Below are 20049 nucleotides of genomic sequence, written 5' to 3'. Positions count from 1 at the left end.
TCTTGATTAGGGAGACCAAATGCTCCAGTCTTCTGAGTGATATGAACCTCAAAACATTTTTGTATCTTTCTCCTTCCTTCATAACTTTATCAACTCTGTTGGGTACTAACTCACATATTTTGCATGAAGTTCCCTACCTAACTAAGAAGCTAAAGCTGCAGTCTTTGCTTTCCACTCAGTCAAAATATATTGCTATTGCCAGCACTCAGGCCGCTTTATCCGTTTTTATACAGAACACAAATTTCTCTCAGACAAGCATAGTGTTCAGTCATATGTGGATGTTTAACATTCATGTACATCTTTCACCGGTGTGGTGTCGTGGTAAAGCTGAAGCAAAGGAACTGCACTCTGCCAGAAAATAGAACACTTGTAACACAAATCATTTTCCAATGCAAAAGGTGAAAATAATTCTTTGTGCATGAGTAGAGAGAATAATTATAAAAAACTCCAGTAAATAACTTTTGTGAAAGAAATAGCCAGCCTGATAGCTCCTAAGAATGTATCAAGAAATGCAATATTTACCTCACAAGGCCCAGCACCGATGGTTTCAGCCACAGCACAGATTTCTGACTCATTTACAGTGATCTTTCCTTTTAGATATTGGTTGCATTTCTCATTTCCCAAAATAAACAGGTTTGCTACTCGGAGCAGGCCATCATAGTTAACTACTAGGATTGAAAAGATAATAAAAAATTTAGTCCGTGGAAAAAGATAATTCAAGATGCAGTCTGGATAAACTTACTCATGTAACTTGAGTTATTGTCCTTTCTCTGCAGTATTCACATTTTTGTCCATCCCCACCATGCTTTTGTATTTTGGATTTCTTCTATTTTCTACAAGTGAGATTTTCAAGGCATTTTTTTGGTTTGCCTGTCTATTCAGTTCTCTGAAAATATGTGGATAAGTTTTTAGCATTAGAATACAGGGCTAGGTAACAGGGCTTACTCTATAGCTCACCAACAGCTTGCCCTGTCATATCAAAGAAATCAGAAAAAGAGAGCCTGAAAATGTTCTCTCTCCCATCAGTGGAGCAAGGATTCTGCTCCCTGTCTTAAACATGAGTTAATGTGTAACAGTGCCTGCCATGGCCCAGGGAAGGACGTGTGACTTGAGAAATTCTGTAGCAGAGTAGAGTTTTTCTCATTCTGTGCTGGCTCAGCTGCACTGAATGACTTTGTGCCTGCAAGGGCACAGCCACAGCCTTGAGTAATCTCCATTCATCAGTGTGAAGGTCAGGAGGCAGGAGCCCTGTGGAGCTTACTCTTGTTCTACATGTTGAAAGACAAGCCTGTACAAGCTGCAAAGATAAATAAAGGGTCTGGACCTGCCCATTCTCTGCAGAGCCATCAAAAGAAAACGCCAAGCCTTCCCTCCACTGACTTATTATCCTGTTTTCTTGGAAAAAAATGGATGTAACACTTCTTCTTTCCCTGACCAGGATTCTGTGAGGATTATAATAAGTAGTGCATAAAATATAATACAAAGTCCTTGGATGACAGATGTTATGTATTTACTGTATTACATAACTCCACAACATTGCAAATTCCTTATCAGGTCTCTTAAGCTGAGCTTTCCTGTGATGCTGTGCTCCAGCCCCATGTCCCTGTCCCCCAGACAGCCGATGCCCCAGAGGACAGCTAATGTGGACATGCTGGGAACATCAAAGCCAGTCATTTGGGAGAGGGCTGGTACAGATTAATTGCCACCCACAAAGAAATGCAGGGTAATGGCTACAAGGAAGAGAGACTCAGAATTCAAGTCTAGTTTCTGCTCTGCTTCCAGGACAGCGTGAGTATGTTGCTGCTGCTTACTCAGGGTCTGTGGCAAAACAACATTTGAGCACAGTAAATATTGGAGTAATTATTGTCAACTGGCAGCTATTAACTTTATTATCAACACATAATTAGCCAGATATAGCATTTACTAGACTAAATAAATGTCTGTTCTCCCACATATTTGTATCTTCTTCACACAAAAACTGTGTTTAATAAACATTAGGAAGGTTGCAGAGTCAAGTACTCAAAAGTTAGGAAATACCAGACTTAGGGTTGCCTGTGTATCCCTAGTTCAGTGTCATTGTGTATGTTAATAAAGTCTTTGATTTCATGTTTCTGTATGAGTTTTTTTCACAGGGTGGCCTACTTTGAGTTACAGAAAGAGACTTCTCATGATGAACCAGATGAACCAGATTTTTTCAAAAACCAACTAGCATTCTGCAAAGCAGTTCTAATTTTTTAACATGTAGATCAATGCTTTTCTTTAGTTCAGTCGTTGAAATGTTTGAATCATTTTGCCTGTCACTGAAACAACAACAAGAAAGGATAGACTAGTAGAAGATATTCCATATTAAATTAACTTAGATAAAATGCTCAAATATTTATAATATTAGAAAAAAGAAAAAAAGAAACTGTATTTTATAACAAGAAGTTTTGGACAACTGTGGCACCAGGCAATACCAGCAGCCTCACCTATAATGACAAGAGGAAGTAAGCTGTCAACGTATTCATTTAGTTTTTAAAAATAGTTTCTTACATCCAGTGTATCCCCATCCATAAACACTGCAACTGGTCTTCTCTGGAATGGTGCATCCAGAAATGGGCAATCGGATTATTTCTACAAAATTTGTCAATATAGCAGGTCTGAAAAGAGAGAAAAAATTATAGATGCAATGGGTTTTAATCTTCTAACATCTCTTAAAAATGGCATTAAGTCTATTATAGACCACAGCAATCAAAAAACTGTGCCAATTCTTTTACTTCATTTTTTGTCTTTAAAGAATGTGATGGATTCTTCCACCTATTTTTTGTGCTACAGCTGTTAACTGTCAAAAGATTTCTTGAAATGCTGTCACCACTTTTATGCTATTTAACTTGGGTTTTAATCTTAAAAGTAAGTAATAATGGCATTTCATTTGAATATATAGTTTTTTGTTAATCTGGAGAGAGTTTGAAAGCTTGAATATACACAAGGATTTAAGTTACAATCTGGTGCTTGTTTTATAAATTAAAACCATATACTAGTCCATGTGGGTACTTTATGGTTTTTTCTGGTGTTTTTTTGTGGTGGTTTTGTTGTGTTTTTTTAATCTCCCAACAAACCTAAACGTAGTTATCAGGAAAAAAACCCTGTAGGCATGATATTTCAGAATTTGAGTACAGTAGATGGACCTGTATTTTTACATATACCAAATTTCTTTGAATTGGAAGTTTAGCCTAGGGACACAGCATCTGTAGTATCGGAGATAGTAGAGCAATGAACTTGCAAATCTTATTTAGGAAGAATCTTATCCATCAGATGAAAATCCTGGAATTCACAATAACAGCTACTAACCTGCTAAGTTTCAGTAGGACCAAATCTGACCCTGCAGGGCCATATACCAACTGGGAAATATTCCGGACTTGTCTATGCTTCTCCTCTCCCTTTCCTTTGATATTGTGGACTCCAAGCCAGGCTTTGTAGTCTTTCAAATCTTTGTACCTAAATGAGGCAAGGTTGGTTATGATTTTGCTAAGATAAAATAACTCAAAAAAACTCTGCTTAATATGATTAGTCTAGAAGATCTTAACTAATGCTCTTCAACAGAAATGGCTCTATGCTGCCAACTGCTATTCCAAAATCAACATGCTTGAACGTAAGTTTTTGGCCTGAAGCCATTACGTAATTTTATCTTTAACTGTTACTAAAATCTAATTTTTGTTTCATAATAGTATCCAAACATTTGAATCCTTGGACAGTATGAACCTTTGAACTTTTTGAGATTTGCCCAAGTGTTCTATTTTATTCTGTCCACTTAAGCAGAAGCATGAGATTATTCTCATAAAAAGGCAATTGTCTAATCATGACACTTGGAAAACCTATTTATGCTTCTATGTAAAATAGCCAGAGCTCTTTTAGATTTACAACAATAATAACAGAAAATACCAAGGTCCCACGGGCCTTTTATATTAGAAAAGCAGTATTAAAGCCAAACAGGAGGGAAAACTGCTGCATTTAAGTTGAAGAAGTGTTGTGCTGATAAGTTCCCAAAAAATAGATGGATTTTAATATTGCAAAGTTACAGACTACTGTACCGAGAAGGGAAACACTGCCTTGCTGTAAGAACCCACTCCTCCTTTATCAAAGTACCACCACAAATATGCTTATTCCTGGGGGGAAATAAAGAAAAAAGGTTAAAAAAATAATAGTATTAATTTCTACATAGTCAAAATGTTTAAAGAGTACTTTGTTCCCTACAAATTTTTGCAGGTGAAAAGTGGAAGACTGACAATACACAGAAATGTGTTTCTGTCCCTTTCTGTACAGTTTTAACACTTACAGTAACATGACTTAGCAAAGATTTACTCTAATGTGCAAAATCAAAAAGAAAGAAAGTTACTATGTTCACTTAGTGGTTTCAAAGCTGAATTTGTAATTAAGAGACTTAACTTAAAATTCAAATAATAATTTAAAAAACACAAGAAAACAAACAAACAAACAAACAATAATCAAGAGAGCAAATTCTTTTAACAGGAGCTGGACTCAAACATTCAAGCAAGTCCTCAAAGTGCCACCAGATGTAAACAACATTCGGTCATTATTCATGTAAGTATTATTCAAAGCATTGACCTTAAGGTGGAGAGTTTCTACTTGATTACAAGCCCTAGGAGATTTGTGTCCCCACATACTTCAGTTGGAAACAATCTGCAGAGTATGACATCCTACATGTGATTATAGAAAACCTGAAGCATAATATATCAAGTAAAATTAAAGCAATTAAGCATGACAGTTCTTTCAAAAAAAAAAAGATTACTGTGGAATGTAGATTAATTAGTTTCCTTCATTGTGCCTCCAAAATCACATTTATTTTCTGCAGCATTTTGGAAAGGGAATCAGAATTGTCAGCAATTTCAGAAAAGTTTAGAATCTCACAATTTATAAATTCAAATCACACAAATGTTCAAAGCATTTCAAAGAACTGTTGGATGGATATCAGATTCTATATGGAACTCAAAGACAGCAGAATAACAAAAATGTTTAATTTTTTTTCTTTTAATTGTAGTTTGGTTGAGCAGCAAAATATCTAGTCCAAAAGGCTGTAGTCTTTTTAAAATACAGATTCTCTCCAGTTTTATTATAAAAATATCACAATCAGTACAAATTAATTCTTGCATGTTATGTTTCCATCAATTATTATTATTTTACTAGATATCATCATCTGCTTTAGGAGATTAATTAGTACAGTAAGAAGGGTTAACTTCTTATTTAAGTATAGGACAAATTTAGAGCTGGTTCCATGAAACAGATGAAATCCATCAAAACATACTTAAATATACTTGATACCAGAATCTGGATTTGAAAAAAATTTCATTGATTAATTTAACATATAGAGGTGTGCTTTCGTTGCCAAATAAGAATAGTTTCTAAGTGTCACTAACCCTGCACCATTCAGACACGACAATTCCATCTTGAAGCGTAAGTTTTCTTGCAGAAAGTTCTGAAGTCATTAGGATTTTGTTTCAGACAATATTCTATTTGCTTCCTTGGTAACAATACAAAAATAAAGCTACATTTTTATGCCCACATGTAATTGTTCAAAATATATTTTGCTGTTGGAGTATTCCAGGAATCCCTTATTCATAAAAGGATCTGCAATCATTTAAGCACTCATCTATTTAATGTAATTTTATCACATAGTAAAAAATTCAGGTTCAACTACCCTAATATTAGCAATTTAAATTTTGGGTACCTAAACATAATTCACCTTATGTGTCTAGAAGTTCCTCAAATATCAAGGCTGCTTTTAAAATAGAAAAAAGTAGAAGTTTTCCAGATTGATTTAGCCCACCTATCTGGTTACTTAGCCTAGGAATATTGTCATGTTTCTTTAGAAATGTCTTTCTGTACCATTCCCTATGCTTCCAGAAAGGAATAGTTCTGATGGGATTTTCACAAGATGCAAAGATTACTAAGGATGGGAAGGACTCCTGGAATTTCTCTAGCAATGGAGCAATGTAGAAAATATTTTTTTTTATCTTTTTGTTTGCCCTCATTTTTGTTTAAGGTGTCTTTGACAATATAGTTTTAAGAGACATGATGAATCATAAGCTAATAGAATTGAGCTTTACTTTAGTCTGCACTAGCAGACAAAAGGCTTTTAGTTTTTGTTTTTGGTTTTTTTTCCATGATAGAAGATATAGGCTGATGCATGAGATATATCCTGTTATAAATTAATGATTCACGCTTCGAGCTGATGAGTTATGAACCAGAGTAACAAACATAGGAAACAGCAATTCTGTGTTCTGGCTTTTACACAGTAGCAAAGTAAGATCTGCCATAATGTAATACATGTGTTAAGCATAAGCTGTACGTGTTAGGGTCTTGTTTTACAGAATAAAAAGGGTTTTCTTATAGCTACTACATTTTTTTTAATAAATTTTGATTGCATGCAATGATATAAGGAGACAGCTAAATTTGACATGGGTATAAGTCCTCAATCCTACACTCCACAACTAACTGCTCAGCTGTCATTGTAAAAATATTGATATTAAATTCAACGTTTTCCTATCAGTCTCTAAAATAATTAATTAGCTGAATGCTAAGCCAATGTTATGAAAAGGTCTGCAGTAAATGAAGGAGCAGAACACTATGAATGCTTTACAAGTTTATGTGCCTAAGTTAGTAATAATGAACATATAAAATATTTCACTAGCAGAGTTCATACTGTAGCATCACCTGTCACCACAGGAAACCCATTTCTCTGCTTTTACAGAATTTAACTGCAATGTAAAATCATTCTTAATATGGTCAACATTTTCTACAATTTCAAAACAAATGTCCTATTATATGTATTGTCCTTCTAATCAAAGTAATAGTTACCTGTAGGTCAAACTAACCACCCATCCTTCGTTAGTTTGTGTTGGGATTCCATTTACAACTCTCAAATGTTTTGTTGAGGCACAAGGAATGGCAGTATCTGAAAGCAGGTCCAGAGATCACATTTTACTAAAAACAGCAGTAGGAAACCTGCATAGTTGCACATAAATAATGGCCAGTCTTCGCGAGCGAAGATCCGGGGAAGGTCTTTCCACCTTCCAGCCTGCGCATTGGATTTTTTAGGTGAGACACAGTGTGCGCGGAACTGAGCCCACCCTTTAATCCTAAGGTTCATCTGCCAGGGCCAAGTGAGCTTGGACGGTGGCAGCGAGGTCCTTAGGACGTAGGTGGGTTGCCTTTAAGGGCTAACGAGCCCCACCTGCCCGGGGAGTGGCCCTGACCGGGAATCGAACCCGGGTCTCGGCGGTGATAGCGCCGCGCCTTTACCACTAGACCACCAGGGGCTCCAGTTGCACATAAGGGCCACAAAAAGGTCAATATTTATTACAGATTAACTTTCTTGTGCTAATGAAATATATTTTCAATCCATCAAAACTACTTCAGTAGATCTATATAAATATCCACAGGGAATGTAAAATACATACATTTAAGTAGGTTTTTTCAGATTTATGTAGTTAAAAAGCAAATACTGAAAACTGCTGCCAAGTCTTACCACCAGCAAGATGTGACAGTCAAAACAGATAAAGGAGTGCAATAAAGCTCTTCCCCATTTTCTTCTGGTAAAAGCAATTTTGCTCAGACTATATGTTTTTTTTTTTAATAACTTTAACTGATCTTTATGTGTTTCCCAATTGGAAAGAAATGGTTAGTCTTAGGGGATAGAGTGATGCATTACACAGTATATGTACAAACTTACCTTCCAAGCTGGTTGTAGTAGGAGTTGTATCACCTTCACCTAGATAGACACATATGATTGTCATAATATAAAATTAAAGCACATTTAAAAATTGAATTGAGTAAAAATCAAGAGCAATTGGCATATTGTTAACTTTAATGATTCACCAAGTTTTAAACTTCAATGATTTCTTTAACACAATTTAGTAAGAACTAACAAGAAGGCAGAATTTTATCCCAACAGAATGAAATGAGAAATAAACCTTTTGCAACAGGACTTTTAAGAATTTTTCTATTTGGCTGAATTCTGAATACATCAGGCTACCTATCATGTTCAAGTTACATGTTTATTCAAAAAAGCAAATGCTGAAAAATGAAGTTGTGACTTCTCTACAGGCTTTGAGGAACTATAGAAGTCATATGATTAAATCCAAATAAGACTAAAATAAATTCCAATTTCCTTAATAACCTTTGAAACTTCAAAAGTTCTTCTATGTTCCTATCAAAAAACTTATCCTTATCAAAATGTGCTCCCCAAAGTCTGGTTCAATTCTTCCATCTAGTCCAAGTTAAAAAAAAAAAACAAAACAACAACAGTTACAACAAGGTTGCTTAACCTTCGGTCAAAATGTTTACCTTCAGTAAAGTCTACAGAGTGACCCAGCATATTGAGCTGGAGGTACAGTGGGGATACAGGTGTAACTACTGAAAAGTTGCACAAGCAAAATTTAAGGAGTCTCATCCAACTAGATTTCCATCATTAAACAAATATATATAGACACATATATATGTGTGTATAGAGACATATATATATGTATATATAAAATATAAAGTTAAGGAGTTATATACATAGTTAAGTTTCTGTGTGCATGTGCATGCATATGCATACATATGTGTGTATATATGTACATATACATTTTTTTATATATATATATATATGTATATATGTAATGTAGTATGAATAGACCAGTTAAAGGCTCCAAGTAAGTTAATTGGGGAACTGTCAGAATGTTTTCTGTACTGGTTAAGCTGTAGTACTGGGTAGTCTATAAGTAAATGAGTGAGCTACTAGTGGTTTAATAGTAGTCCGTATGAGTTACAGTTGTAAGACAGACATAGTCCCACTCTGAAGTTTGACTGCAGTCACCAATGCAGCATTACCCTAGAAATGTTTGCTGTGAATATTTCTTTAGGAATTCATAGATTGTTCACGCAGAATAAGTGAACAAAAAATATATTTCTTCAGCTGTATTTTTAATTTATATTGACACAAATAACCTTTTGCGTAGTTTGTTTACTCTTCTTATAGATGCCAAAGCATCACCTGAGACTTCAAATATCACTTTTTAGAGATGCAGGAGTTCAGACTATTGAGGAAATGCAGCAGATTGCCACTAGGAATGAATGTAACATTATCCTTAACCTCTAGAGATCAAAGACGTATTCAAAAGTCTGATTTACCATTTAAGTGTTCTCCTAGGATACACAGCAGAGTAATTTAGAAATAGAATTGAAGAGAAAGATTTTGATCATAAATATGAATTGTACATTTTTCAGCATAAAACTATCTTTTTCCACTTATCATCAGTTTGTTACTGAGTTCCCTAGGATTTTTAATTCTGTTTATTTAAGCTATTTAGATTTAAACATTCAACTTCGGGGGCGTAATTTTCATAATTCTTGCCAGGAGTTAAATCATCCCATAAACATCTGAAAGCAGAATCTAATCTGTATAACACATATACACTTCAGCATATATACAGTGAGTTATCCTAACTTTACAAATACAGATCACACAAAGAGACTCTGAAGTTTGCAGCTCAGAAGATAACTCTCCCTGGGTTTCTTGAGGCCACAGCCAGCATTCTGACCACCAGACAATTCTTTGTCTCCATCCAACCCTCATTCAATAGCTAGATCTGCTGGAAAATGTTTGACCATCTGTAATAGCCCTTTTGTGCTCCTGCTGAATAAATAAGCCTTGAAATCTCCAAGCTGGTCAAGGAAAAGAACCCCTTGTTCATATATTGCACAAGCAGCTTCTGTCTGCTCCTTCTCAGTCACGCACAATTGATTCTTGATAGAATCACACATTTTCCACTGCCACAACTGACAATAGAAAGGTGTGCATATGCCTGTGAAACCATGGCTTCACTGGGACAGCACAGCTGACAGTGCCAGAGGCATAGCAAGTACTCACATCGAGAAATAGGGCAGTAATCCCAGGGAACGAGAGGATCATCTGTGTAGCACCAGGGACCATGAAAATCATCATCTGGATTGCGGCAATAGTTTTTCTTCAGTTTACTGACATCTGGTTCTCTGAATATTTGTATATGCCTACAGGGAAAAAAAAAATTCAAAGTGCTGAAAAGCTTTATAGTATAGCCCAAATTTTCAAAGGTTAAATGTTGCTTTGCTCCACATTGTACTATTAGCTGATTGAGAAGCCTACAGGTCAGGGTTTAGGGCTGGTTAAAATCAAAGGGAAGATGAGACCCAAATATTTGCTGGATCTGGGTCCAAGTTTCCTCTGGTTGGTATTCTAAGCACTATATCCACTGGACAGCTGGGAGGTTTCTAGATCTCCCAGTCAAGCTAAAATCTCTAGATACCATCAGGAGGGACCATTACACTGATTAGAAGAGTTCCTGTGATGTCCTCAGCAAACCTGCAGTCCTCTCTGGGCAGCACAGGTACCTTCTCCTTTGCAGATTAACAGCACAAGGGAGCATTGAATCTGCAAAGCTGAATCATAGGCAAAGGAAGGGCAAACTAAGAAGGTTAGCAAGGCTGAACAACAGGCAAGCAGAAGGATGAATGGCTCAAACAAACTGCAGTGATAAGTCACCTAAGTTTCACCTACATGGGGCACTTTAATAGGGAAATTTTGGGGTCACAATATGAAGCAGAGAAATCTGTTTTTTTCTGGCTTGCCAGACACAAGGATACATGCTTCCTTAGTTACAGCTGTATTGCTCTTGTAGTTCATAACCAACCACGTATGCTGCCTCTAGCACACCCACAACCAGAGAAACTGTTCTAGTGAGACAGATAACTCCCCAAAGAAGTTCCCAGATGGAAAATGTGTGGGAGTAAGAAAAGAAAGGCTGATCTGTGCTCAATTAGATGAATGCAATTGCATCAAGCATCCAGTAGGTTTATACTGTCTCATTCACAGCTAACTGAAGAATTATCAGCTTTCTCAGAAGTTATAATCTTAAACCTCTGCTTCCCTTACATGGACAGTACACCGGAATATGTATCCTCTCTCTTACCCTCCATGGGGAAAAACACATAAAACACATGTAGTCCAGGTGACAGTTCCACATAGGGCCACTGAAGTCTGCCTTTTGCAATACAGCTTCCCCAAAGGATGACTTACTGACTTACACACTGTCCTGACTGACAATCACATCAGCAGAAGGAATCAGGTACAGCCAGATTACAAAGGACTATAATGACCAATATATTGGGCACTGTGACTCAACAACAAGTACCAAAGCTAATATAGGCATATTTGCATCAGCTTCAGAAACCAAACGAAAGCGAAGGAGAAACTGTTTCCATTGGGGTCATTAGTGTGTGTGATATCTCATATAAAGCAAAATTTTAGATAAATCCCTTGTTATGTACTTCCTACTGACTCATTTTACTTCAACAAATAAAGTTACTTGCCATCTCTGCTACTTGAATATGAAGCCAAAGTAACGATAAACAACAGAAACTGTAAGTCTTTTTAATGGTATTTGATGTCAGTGTCATTAGGTTGTAGACTCAAGATTCAATTTCAGGCAGCAAGGGACATCAGCGTGGTTTCAAGTCCAACCTCCTCTTTGAAGCAGTGTGAGCTATGAGATTAGCTTGATGAGATAATAATTTCCTGCCTCATTCCTGCTATCCTCTCATCGCACAAAACTTTTGAGGACAAAGATGGGGTAAAATAGGCCAGTAAAGTAAATACTAAGAAACATCCCAAAGCCTGAAGTTAGTGGTTAGCTTGAACAAAGTCATATTGTGTAACATATTTAAGCATGAAGAAAATAGAAAAAGATAAAGGTTTAAAAAAAAAAAAATACTAAAAGTTCCAGGGAATAAGGGCCTACTTTAGAATTACTGCAGATGAGGAAGAGTTGCCATCTGGAGGCAGTATTTTTTCTGGACACTCTGAACCATCTCTTTCTGTTTCATATGTACACACCTACGTAAGTCTTCAATATTTTTGTCCCATGCGGAGCAAGTTAGTCCAAATCTTGTCTTGGATAGATTCCCCATGTAACTCTTGCCATTGCCACGATAACAATCTGAAAAAAAGAATGTTGAGACAAAGAAGTGGAGGGTGATTGTGCAACACTAAGAAGAAAACTTTTCCTTTCCATCAGTAATCAAAATTACTAAACACAAGTGTTCTATTTAGCAAATGCTATATAATATAAATCAGACAATTGTATAAATCAAATCAGAAAGAAAATGGGAGAAAGTTTTAAAATTTTAAATTCAGTCTTACTTAGATACACTTGGAAAATTTCTTTTATAAATAGTTTGTTTATGATTAATTTAGAGGAGTCACACATAATATCCTAAAAGTTGTCAGAAGCTGGGTTATACAAAACAAAGCAAAAATGCTCCCCTATTCTTCCCTCCTCAAAAAATAGGCACTCAGCCTATTTGAAACAGCTTAGCTCTGTGTAGATTCCGGATACTGGCAACTGTGTATAATTCTAGGCTTAAGTAATACTTCAGCAAAATCAAAAAATCAACATGACTTTAATTTTAATGTAATTCAAAAACTTGCCTGTTCGTTCCAGCAGAAGTCATGTTTAATTCATAAGCTTTTATCACAAGCCATTTTGAGACTTTTCAAGAGGATTGTTTAAAATTATCGTTACTACAAAGACTTTTTGCATAAAGCATTTAATTTCACATTCATCGGTAATTTTACTTTTTGATAATTGATACTTTACAAGAAACACAGAATGAAAGTAAAAGTTTAATCCTTTCTCTGATATAACTCTTGCAACTGCATCTTTTTCAAATTTACAAGAAAAACTGTCTAAAATTTTTTAATTTTATGATTACATAAATGCAATCATGGAGATGTTAATGCAGTCTGATGTAGGATTATAGGTCTGAGGTCTTAGCCTCAGTTTATGCTATGATTGACATCAGTTCTAAGGATACAATAATACTCTAATAATTATTGCAATAATACTCTAATAATTACTTATTAGAGTAACACCAAGACCTCATGGGAAAAACATTTGCATGAAGACTCAAGAGTGGACTTCACAAGCAAAGATATCTAAGAGGATCAATTCCTTTTAGACAAGGAGGCATAGGCAAAAAAAAAAAAAGCTTTTGGTGGCCTCACGTGCAATTTTAGATGGACTGTGAACCAAGGAAATCATCTCAGCTCTGGAAAAAGGCCTTTCAGACTAAGAAAGGTAAAGACAGTGGAGCAGATACACAGATTCACCTTGTCTAAAAGCCAGATCCAATAGCAAATCTTTGCTGCAGCTTTCCCTGCTGGAATCAAAAATTGAAGTGAGAAACGAATCTCATTTACACCACAATGAATCCCAAGAACGCAAATAAAGCCAAAGCAGAACCACACAGGTGTAATACAGATACAACTTCTCCAGTTTTCAAGCCTCTCTATCTGCTGTTTGGAACAGTACAGCATTCACTTAAAATCACGTTATCACCCTTTACTCTGTTACCTTGTTCATTTGATACATCACACTTAGGAATCTGGGAACAATAACCAATACGGATGTTTGGGTCAGTGGTAAAACACCAGGGTGATTCAGATCCGTCTGGGTTTCGGCAGTAGTTCTCCCTCAAATCCCTATAAAAACAAATATGTTAGCTCACAGCAGGGATAACTTAAATCCACTGATGCATTCCATTGTTTTTTATTATGAGTTAACAATTATATAAGCTCCTTCAGGTCTCTATGTTACTGATCAGTGTCAAGTGCAGGGAGATGAGGAGCCAGTAAGAACACAGTGTCCAGAAAAATATAGTAATTGTAATAAGAATGTGTTTATGGGAATTCATTTTCAGCAGACGTATGTTTTGACTGGATATAAGATTTCATTTGAAGATTAACAATATTTTCAATATAGCTTATTTTCATTCGGAGTTCTCCATCAAAATTTGCATGCAACTGACATTGGATACACCTGCAATCCATTACAAGTGCTTTTAAATACAAACGTTACCAAAGGGCTTAAAATTCCCTGTATTTTGAATGGTTCTACTGAGTTTAGAGAAAGAAGAGTCCTGTAGACTATCAGTGACTCGTTTAAGAAACTGAATCTTGGAAAATAAAAAATGTATGCTGAAATTCTATGCAGCTGTTACCTTTAAAATAAAAGTTAGTCACAAGGGAACATTTTTAAATGTCTTTCACAGCTTGCATGAAATAGTCAAACCTCTTAAATGTAAGCTTTATTTTCCCACCTCCTGACAGTTTTTACCATGTTCTGTGTATCTATATATTTCACTGTATTTTTCCATCTGCAACACTTACTGATAACAGACTATGGAAAGAATGGGCCTAATACTGTAATTCTTACTGATTTCTAACCATCAACAAAGACATTTGGTACAAACTGAGCTATGGCTCCATGCTGGTCAGCAAGGTTTCCTCGATGCTCAGTTAAAAAAGGACTGAAAGAACATTACTAAGGTAACTGTCTAAAATTAGTAGATTATTCACATCCTGGGAGTTTATGAACTGCACAGAAATGTTTGATGACCAGTGGCCTCTCAGGTAAAAACAGTCCTATTGATGTAAGTACATTTAGCAGTGAGACAGAAAAAGGACTCTAAATATGAAAAATAAAAGAAGTGTTGTTGTCAAATATTATAAATGTTAAGTACTACCAAGAAGTTTACATTTAGGCAATATTTAGGACATATTGAGTTAAAGTCAGTAATCCGAGTGTAAACAAGTATTTAGTTCCATGAAAGAAAAATAGTGATAATATACCAGCACTATTGGGATTCAGGTCCCAGTCTGGAAAACATCCTGACACTTCGCAATCATACTTGAAGAAAAAGTTCACAAAAACCCCCAGAGTTTCACACAAGTTCCTCTAGAACTACTATTTTGAGATCTGAAGAACTGATTTTCCCACGTTCAAATGGTTTTCAGCATCAGCAGGTTCAGTGAATGCATCAGAATGCAGAGCAGGGATAGGGACCCCATGGCTTACTTCAGTGGTATGACTTTTTAAACATTTTAAAACTAAACTCTTTTCCCGCTGCAGTAATAATACCCACACATCCCTACTCACTTGCATTTGAAGTTCTCAGGAGTGATGTTGTGCTGGTGAGGAAACTGAGAGTCCCATCTCTGGCACTGGATTCCACTCCATATAGTGCTGACTGTGCCACGGTAACCCTCACCCTGGCCCTGGATGCATGTTGAAGTCTCAGTTGCTGCCTCTGTGCTGTTCATGATGCTTTCATCTGCAGACCCAGAGAATAAATGCTGTTTCACTCTCTTAAGGCTGGCTGAGGATGTCAGGTATGAACTCTACTTTGCAGTTCATACCATGATAATTGGAGTTCTTTGGTGAAACTGCCAATGTGATTACAGAATAATTTATCTCCTCTTCCCATTTACAACATCCACAAAATCAAAAAAAAGAAAAAAAGCTGGACCTTATGCTAGTTTATCCACTTGCGTGCAGAGAATCTGCAACATTGAATAGCTTTTGCTCTTTGAGACACCTGGTCTATGCTGTATCATTAAAGGTCGGAAGATATTCTTGATTACTTTTTCCTGTTCAGCAAATACCTTCTCATTCGCTTAGGTTTACAAAACTGAGTGACCACCCACGTGTGCACTGTTACACATGATAATACATATTTGTAGGAATAAAATGCAATTGGTTTTCTCTAATGAATTCACAGAATATCAAGTCACAGGAAAAAAAGATGCAGATAAAAAGTTAAAGCAAAAGATAAATCCTATTATAAAGTAATGTGCTAACTTCTCCTTGAAGTTTTTTGGGAGTTTTGTCCCTTGTATGGTTAAAAAAGGGGGAAAAAGTCCAGTTTTTGAAATCAAAGATCAGTGTGCTCTACAGAGAGACAAATGCTTTAAAGACTAACAAATTCAAGAGACTCAAGATCTTTTACAGATGTTGATATACTCTGCACTCACCCTGGTGTGGGCTGTCTTGAACCAAATTCAGAAAAACTGTGGTTTTCAAATGACTCATTCACATAACTTGAAAGTCTCTTTCTATTTCTTATGCAATTTTCATAATTGCAAATTAATGGCAAAGATATTGCATCAGATATATACAAAGTAGTACAAAACAAAATACACTGCAGTAAAAGCAACACTTCTACAATGACCCCAAAGGTTCCCAACAAAATATGTCTGTAAGTAACTGCCCATTTTTTGGCAATGTATATTGTTTACAAGATTGGTTTTATAAATTACTTTAAAAGTATTAGTTGTCCACAATAAGTATGTTAATAAAGTTTTTTAATTAGTTTTCTTCAAAAGGGCCCAGTGAATAGAACAATACTTGTGTGTTACTCATAATATACCTCACTCCTGATAACTTGAACCAGTTCTGTGAACTTGGAGAGAAAATGGATCTTGAGGAAACCAAATGTCATAACAGATGGTTTTGGCTGATTTGCTGACTGATCTTTGACGTTAAAGATCACTTCCCTGTCAAATGATAACATCAAGTTGTGCACTTGAATTATACATTTATGCATGTATCCCTTTTTCTCTTCATCTGGTTGATGTTTTCAGACCAGTTTTTCATGGTCAAATTCATTTCCTGTCCTTCCTTCCAAGGGCACTTTTTCTCCAAATGTTGTTCTATTTCAATGTGATTATGAGTTCCAAGCTCATTCCAGAGTCAAAAGGATATGGCACCGCAAGTATCACAAGCAGGTTTCTGCAAGCTGACAAATGTGCTCTTTCTAGTGGGTTCATCAAACAGACTTGCAGCTAGTAACTATATTTGTAGTGTTTATAGATTACTTTTTAAATAATTGGACTACAAAAAGATGAATTTATACAACTAATAGAAATAAATAGGTGAATATTTCAGTTTTCCATCATAAATAACATATAAAACATATTGGAATTCTATTCTAAAATAGCTTCTAAGCTAATTACAGTGAACATTACTATGCCACATTCAACTATATATCAGTCTTTTCAAAAAATACATGCAAACGTAAGGGATGTAGCGAATAACTTGGGGGAAGGGGGAAAGAGTTTTCTAATATGATAAATTTCAGCATAAATCCTAGTTTCATAATATTTTGTAAGTAAATTAATAAACTATAACTGCATAACTCTAGCAAAAAGTCTTCTTAAATAATACTACTAATAAGGCATAAAAAAATCAACCTAATAAAAGCTGTTGCAAATACCTTATATATGCACAACTTACTATTTCAACTGTAATGAACTATACAGTACATCTAGTGTACACTCAGTTATACTATGGAAAAAGTAATTGGGTTGGCATTTATATATCATTGTGTGGGTCTGGGTTTTTTTAAATCACATACCTGAAATGAAGTTAGTAATGCATCAACTGATTTAAGCAAGCCCATAGTCACTTTGTAGAGCATTCCTGCTTGTACATCTACAGATATACAGCTTATTGTCAAACCTTACACTGCGTGTCTGGACAGTGACCTCTATCTGTAGATCAGATTTTACAGCTTGTCCATGTCAAAATGTCCTATGTAAAGGCACCAGACAAACATAACTTTCACAGTGCCATGAATACTTGCACAGCCAAGTCACCTCTGGAAAGACTAAGAGAGAAATTCTTTCAAAATCTACTATATGATTATCCGCTGCTACTTTGTGGCAGCTCTCAATAGGAATTCTAGTAATGAAAATGACTGCTAGAATATTCTCCTTTTAATTAATACAGTAGTATTCTAAAAGGTCATTTCTAAAAGGCCCACAACCCCTCCCCAAACTTTTCTTGCTGCATTTGCTACAAATGTCTCATTTTAAAAAATGAAAAATGAGACTCCAAAATATTTATGAAATATAATTCTGAAGCAATTCCCTTTCTGGTTATTGAGGCTCACAGAAAACTCAAACTTACCAATAAAGGCTTGAGAACTCCATCATTCAGCTGGTGATTTCCACAAACAGTCATGATGGGAACAGTCTCCCTGTTCCTGTTAATGAAAGTTGGGCTGGATGTGCACAGGAACATGCAAGAGCTTGAGGAGCAGTGCCTGCCTCACCAGGCATTACAGAGGGGCTCTGCAGACTGCAAGGCAGTGCCCAGGTTGTCCAAGCCTACAACCTATACAGTCATCTGCATTCACTATTGGTCTTGTTCTTGAGGTTAACTACTCATCACCCACATAGCCAATTATCTAAAGTTTAATAATTCTGAGCATGAACATCAGATATGCAGAGCACTGGTGAAAGAGTCCCGAGACCACATGCACCAGTTCTCTTACAAGGCAAGATCTAGATCAAAATAAAAATCCATAAAGCTGAATTCCCATCCTTATCCCAGCAATTTCTCTAAAATATAAATTAAGATCTGCAAACCAAGGGCTTGTTCCAGTGAGAAAGACATTATGAATTAAGCTAGATTAATTTAAAATCAGTAAACAATCCTTATTTTGCATTACTTACTAATATTTCATAGTATAAGTTCCCAGGATTTTTTTGCTTCAGCTCAACTTTTAAAGTTCTGAACTGAGGTTAAAAGTATTGTTAAAGGAAGAACACACAAAGTGTCATCTTATAAAAGACTACTATTTATGATTTATTGATTAAATGTCACTTCTTACTCCTGTATAAAAGTTCATTATGAACAGAAGAATTTGGTAATTGTCAGCAGCATTTTGCTACTTTTGAACTTTGTGGGTTTGGGGTTTTTTTCTAACTCTGGATGACTAAGATTAACCATGTAATTCAGCCAGCTACATGAGGGGATTTCCAATTAGTAGTATTTCCATGTCCACATGTTCACTCTGAAGTCCCCAACCAAAGTGTAATTATGTAAAGGTATCCTTTTTCCATAAAACCGTCGCTATTTTGATTCATCAAAGTACGTACTTTTATTAATGAGGGCCAGCTAATGCATTCACAGAAGCTTAAGTGAAAAGATGAAACATTATCCAGAGTTTCATGTGTAAAACCACAGATAGTCCTCTCAGTTCTGGTTCTCACAGTAACACCAGCATGAGGGATCAGCAGGGGCCTTGAGTCATTTGACAGCTGAAGTAACCAGTTAGAGTACTATTTCTGTCTTTAATCCCAGTGACCCAGAAGAAAATCCTGCACAAATTTTAGGTCAATGGTGAAGCTCCTACCGACTTAAAGAAGATAGAGATGTTGCTGGAGAATTCATGTTTTTTTTATTGCAGTACAATCTACGTATTTTTGGAAAAAGACACAGCTGGAAAGGAGGAGAGTCCTAAATCACATCATGAGGAAAATATCTGCTTTTTATATTCTTTTAATGTCTTTTCTGCAGTGTCAGTCAGCAAAAAGAAAATGTGGCCTGATTAGCAACAAAAGGTTTTAAAAAGTAGATTTTAAACATGATCTGTGCAATTCTGCAAATGTCAATAAGAAAACTAAGGGATGTTATGAAGCTGCTCATGCTCAGTTGCATTGCCTGCAGGCATCTCTACCTCAAGCAATGGCACCTACAGTTCTGGGCAGTAGGTTAGTGGCAGTTCTTTTCTTTTCATGTTTTCTTCAATGTACTATTTCACAATCAAGCAACATGTGGAAGACTCACTGATTTCTAGTGTTTTGCTTTTTTTCAGTAAAAACAAATTAGAAAGTGAAGAAATCAATTAAAACCAAGCTTGAGAATCACAATACTGAAGAACTAATTGTCACCTAAAACCTGCACATATACAGTTCATTTGTCCTTGAGCAGAGAGAGATCTTTCCAGGTAGTTTCAAAGTTTACAACAGGACTTTAAATCCAAACAATGTTTATTTTAAATCTATTTAAAAAAAAATAGTAAAAATGATGTCCTCAGGTTTAGCGTTCTTAAATCTCACTTTAAAAAACTATCATAAAAATTATGAAAAGGATTTAAGAAGGATGCTTTTTGAGAGAATGTAGATTAAAGTGATGCATAAACAGTGAATGCTGGATCCACTCTATGTCTCTGTGTGAAGCAAGATGGAAGGTAACACTTTATCATCTACTAAATATCAGTCTTTTTTCACTGCCTCCTTTCTATAAACATCTTTATCTTATACAAATATTAAGCTTAAACTGAGTGTAACTTCTATTTGTTTACATACTATGATTCAACAAATAACTTTTTATTCAGAACTTCACATTC

At 35.7% G+C, this 20049-nt stretch overlaps 2 protein-coding genes across 4 annotated transcripts in view; both read right to left on the bottom strand.

The window, feature by feature from the left end:
• The window catches only part of CACNA2D1 (calcium voltage-gated channel auxiliary subunit alpha2delta 1), an 843568-nt gene that overhangs the window by 342253 nt on the left and 481266 nt on the right, over positions 1–20049 (bottom strand). The window lies entirely within an intron of this gene.
• Positions 1–20049, bottom strand: part of HGF (hepatocyte growth factor) — a 59310-nt gene that overhangs the window by 5643 nt on the left and 33618 nt on the right. For 2 of the 3 annotated variants that reach the window (XM_050325471.1, XM_050325474.1), the window contains exons 8-17: positions 15012–15186; positions 13428–13555; positions 11909–12011; positions 9908–10047; positions 7730–7768; positions 6856–6952; positions 4071–4145; positions 3331–3477; positions 2533–2639; positions 523–668 (exon numbers count right to left, since the gene is read on the bottom strand). In XM_050325471.1, coding sequence (XP_050181428.1) covers positions 523–668; positions 2533–2639; positions 3331–3477; positions 4071–4145; positions 6856–6952; positions 7730–7768; positions 9908–10047; positions 11909–12011; positions 13428–13555; positions 15012–15186 — 1157 coding nt within the window. The remainder of the gene's footprint in view (positions 1–522; positions 669–2532; positions 2640–3330; positions 3478–4070; positions 4146–6855; positions 6953–7729; positions 7769–9907; positions 10048–11908; positions 12012–13427; positions 13556–15011; positions 15187–20049) is intronic. The other variant, XM_050325473.1, reaches the window with a different exon arrangement.

The sequence above is a fragment of the Myiozetetes cayanensis genome, unplaced genomic scaffold, assembly GCF_022539395.1.
Source record: "Myiozetetes cayanensis isolate MyiCay16 unplaced genomic scaffold, myiCay2020 scf3, whole genome shotgun sequence".
Classification (NCBI taxonomy): domain Eukaryota; kingdom Metazoa; phylum Chordata; class Aves; order Passeriformes; family Tyrannidae; genus Myiozetetes; species Myiozetetes cayanensis.
Note: the sequence above shows the minus strand (reverse complement) of the source record. Positions and strands in the feature narration are given on the sequence as shown.